This window comes from Oncorhynchus keta, unplaced genomic scaffold (genome assembly GCF_023373465.1).
Source record: "Oncorhynchus keta strain PuntledgeMale-10-30-2019 unplaced genomic scaffold, Oket_V2 Un_contig_7686_pilon_pilon, whole genome shotgun sequence".
Classification (NCBI taxonomy): Eukaryota; Metazoa; Chordata; class Actinopteri; order Salmoniformes; family Salmonidae; genus Oncorhynchus; species Oncorhynchus keta.
In genome coordinates this window covers 95,001-98,775 of record NW_026289615.1, presented here as the reverse complement: position 1 = coordinate 98,775, position 3,775 = coordinate 95,001, and the positions used below count along the sequence as shown (strand labels likewise).

Here is a 3,775-nt window from a genome sequence, read left to right as displayed (position 1 = left end):
AAGTCTCCCCTGTTTGCAGATTTCCCCTCGATGACTGGTTATTACTTGGTTACAATTGACCTATGGCTTGTTTGGGAATAACGTTAGGCATGTCAGGCATGTTTTGCACCTCTTTGCATCATTCCGTTAAAGCGACTTTATCTTTATTCAATGAATGAGCAGGAACCAATCCTGATACAACGAGTTGACGCATTGCTGATATCAACCACGCCGATATTTTAACCACGCTGGACGTTTTTTCTAATTATATGTGAAGCACTGACTTGCTCTGATTGGTTTATTCTGGAATATTATTTGGGTATTCGGCGCGCAATTGGTTAGATTTTTGATAAGAAGGTGTGTCAGCAAAAAAACACTATGAACCAACCCCCTTATGTTTTTTAATTTACGTCACCGCAATTTTCTGTTGCCACTTGGAGGATTGTAAACATATGTTTTATTGCTAGCTACACAGAAAGCCAAAACGTACGAGATAATTTTTGTATTCTGCCTGTATCATACAATTGCTTTGTTTCTCAGTTCTGTGTAATAACTGCACATATCAGCTGTTTAGTGGTCTGAAGCTAGCTAGCTGTCATAATAATCAACACAAGAGACAGCAAGAAGACAATATAGCAATCGTTACTGCAAAGCTGACATAATGGCATCGTTGGCTGCACACGAGCCGAATATAAGCCCAAATTCCATACCAGTCCTCGCAGACGCTCTGATGCCCGCGAGCATTTTTGCTCCGGATGGAGGAGGTTGTGGAGATCATGACGCCGGGGAAGAGTGCCTCGAGAACGGCGACCTCTTCAACGGCGAGACCGGGGATCTCGGGATTGACTTTACTAGCAAGGTAGTTAGCCTGGCCGCGCTAGTCGGGGCTGTGTTTATCATCTTCAAATAGGCATTTATTATGCCTAAACATGCTGTCATTCTGGCTGCTGTATTGCAAGCTAAGTTAGCTAGTTAGAATAACGATTGTGCTATATACTAATCAATCAAGCTGAGTGCCCATCTTGCTTACAATGTTATGCAGATTTGCATATCTAAAAGTTCAGAACTATATTTGTGGCAAAAGTTTGTAGTTTTAAATGTCCTACTGACTCCGTCACCTTAAACTTCGGTTGAGCTAACGTAGGCTAATGCAATTAGCATGAAGGTTGTAAGTAACAAGAAAATTGAAATAAAGGTGCGGATCCTTAAGAGGCTTTAGCAAGCATATCAGATGTGGTTTGAATGGGTCTTGAATGTGTTATGGGTGATGTAACTACTGGCTAGAGAGAGGACACTCCAGCAGCAGTGTGACTCACAAACCACAGCCATGGGCATGACTCTTTCTCTGGTTGATGAGTCCTTATACATACTGTGCCACCACTTGGCCTGATGAAACACAGGGCAATAGGGAAATGGTGTGTGTCAGAAGGAAGTGTTTCTGGCAAATGGGCCAGGCTCAACTTACAGTGCTGAACAATGATCAGTGTGTTGTTGACTGACAGGAAACCCATCTCCCTCCATCTTCGGCACTCATCCATATCAAGATCAGTATCAACAGAGAGAAACGAACTAGAATAAACAGAAAGATGCAATACTTCTAGGACGTTTTGGTGTCAATACTACAGAACAAATAGGCTAGGTGTATGTGTGTTTATTTTTTATGAAACTTTTTTTAACTAGGCAAGTTAGTTAAGAACAAATTCTTATTTACAATGATGGCCTAACCCTATGCAGGGACGGGGGTTGGGTTAAAAAAGAAATCAAATATAAATATGGGACAAAACACAGACAACACTAGTTTGCATCCTGTAGCTCCAACTCCAAAAAGTTCTGGGACACTGAAGTCCATGGAGAACAAGAGCACCTCCTCCCAGCTGCCCACTGCACTGAGGTTAGGTAACACGGTCACCACCGATAAATCAATGATTATCGAAAACTTCAACAAGCATTTCTCAACGGCTGGCCATGCCTTCCGCCTGGCTACTCCAACCTCGGCCAACAGCTCCGCCCCCCCCGCAGCTACTCGCCCAAGCCTCTCCAGGTTCTCCTTTACCCAAATCCAGATAGCAGATGTTCTGAAAGAGCTGCAAAACCTGGACCCATACAAATCAGCTGGGCTTGACAATCTGGACCCTCTATTTCTGAAACTATCCGCCGCCATTGTCGCAACCCCTATTACCAGCCTGTTCAAGGATTGGAAAGCTGCTGCAGTCATCCCCCTCTTCAAAGGCGGAGACACCCTGGACCCAAACTGTTACAGACCTATATCCATCTTGCCCTGCCTACCTAAGGTCTTCGAAAGCCAAGTCAACAAACAGGTCACTGACCATCTCGAATCCCACCGTACCTTCTCCGCTGTGCAATCTGGTTTCCGAGCCAGTCACGGGTGCACCTCAGCCACACTCAAGGTACTAAACGATATCATAACCGCCATCGATAAAAGACAGTACTGTGCAGCAGTCTTCATCGACCTTGCCAAGGCTTTCGACTCTGTCAATCACCATATTCTTATCGGCAGACTCGGTAGCCTCGGTTTTTCTGATGACTGCCTTGCCTGGTTCACCAACTACTTTGCAGACAGAGTTCAGTGTGTCAAATCGGAGGGCATGCTGTCCGGTCCTCTGGCAGTCTCTATGGGGGTGCCACAGGGTTCAATTCTCGGGCCGACACTTTTCTCTGTATATCTCAATGATGTTGCTCTTGCTGCGGGCGATTCCCTGATCCACCTCTACGCAGACGACACCAGTCTATATACTTCCGGCCCGTCCTTGGACACTGTGCTATCTAACCTCCAAATGAGCTTCAATGCCATACAACACTCCTTCCGTGGCCTCCAACTGCTCTTAAACGCTAGTAAAACCAAATGCATGCTTTTCAACCGTTCGCTGCCTGCACCCGTACGCCTGACCAGCATCACCACTCTGGATGGTTCCGACCTTGAATATGTGGACATCTATAAGTACCTAGGTGTCTGGATAGACTGTAAACTCTCCTTCCAGACTCCTATCAAACATCTCCAATCGAAAATCAAATCTAGAGTTGGCTTTCTATTCCGCAACAAAGCCTCCTTCAGTCACGCCGCCAAACTTACCCTAGTAAAACTGACTATCCTACCGATCCTCGACTTCGGCGATGTCATCTACAAAATTGCTTCCAACACTCTACTCAGTAAACTGGATGCAGTTTATCACAGTGCCATCCGTTTTGTCACTAAAGAACCTTATACCACCCACCACTGCGACCTGTATGCTCTAGTCGGCTGGCCCTCGCTACATATTCGTCGCCAGACCCACTGGCTCCAGGTCATCTACAAGTCCATGCTAGGTAAAGCTCCGCCTTATCTCAGTTCACTGGTCACGATGGCAACACCCACCCGTAGCACGCGCTCCAGCAGGTGTATCTCACTGATCATCCCTAAAGCCAACACCTCATTTGGCCGCCTTTCGTTCCAGTTCTCTGCTGCCTGTGACTGGAAAGAATTGCAAAAATCGCTGAAGTTGGAGACTTTTATCTCCCTCACCAACTTCAAACATCTGCTATCTGAGCAGCTAAACGATCGCTGCAGCTGTACATAGTCTATCGGTAAATAGCCCACCCATTTTTACCTACCTCATCTCCATACTGTTTTTATTTACTTTTCTGCTCTTTTGCACACCAATATCTCTACCTGTACATGACCATCTGATCATTTATCACTCCAGTGTTAATCTGCAAAATTGTAATTATTCACCTACCTCCTCATGCCTTTTGCACACAATGTATATAGACTCCCTTTTTTTCCTACTGTGTTATTGAC

At 45.4% G+C, this 3,775-nt stretch overlaps 1 protein-coding gene across 1 annotated transcript in view; it reads left to right on the top strand.

Annotated features, from left to right (window-relative positions):
• The first annotated feature begins 356 nt into the window (after positions 1-356).
• Positions 357-3,775, top strand: part of LOC118383113 (GTP-binding protein 1-like) — a 13,229-nt gene continuing 9,810 nt past the window's right edge. The window contains 1 exon segment of the mRNA XM_052511891.1: positions 357-838. Coding sequence (XP_052367851.1) covers positions 641-838 — 198 coding nt within the window. The 5' untranslated portion in view covers positions 357-640.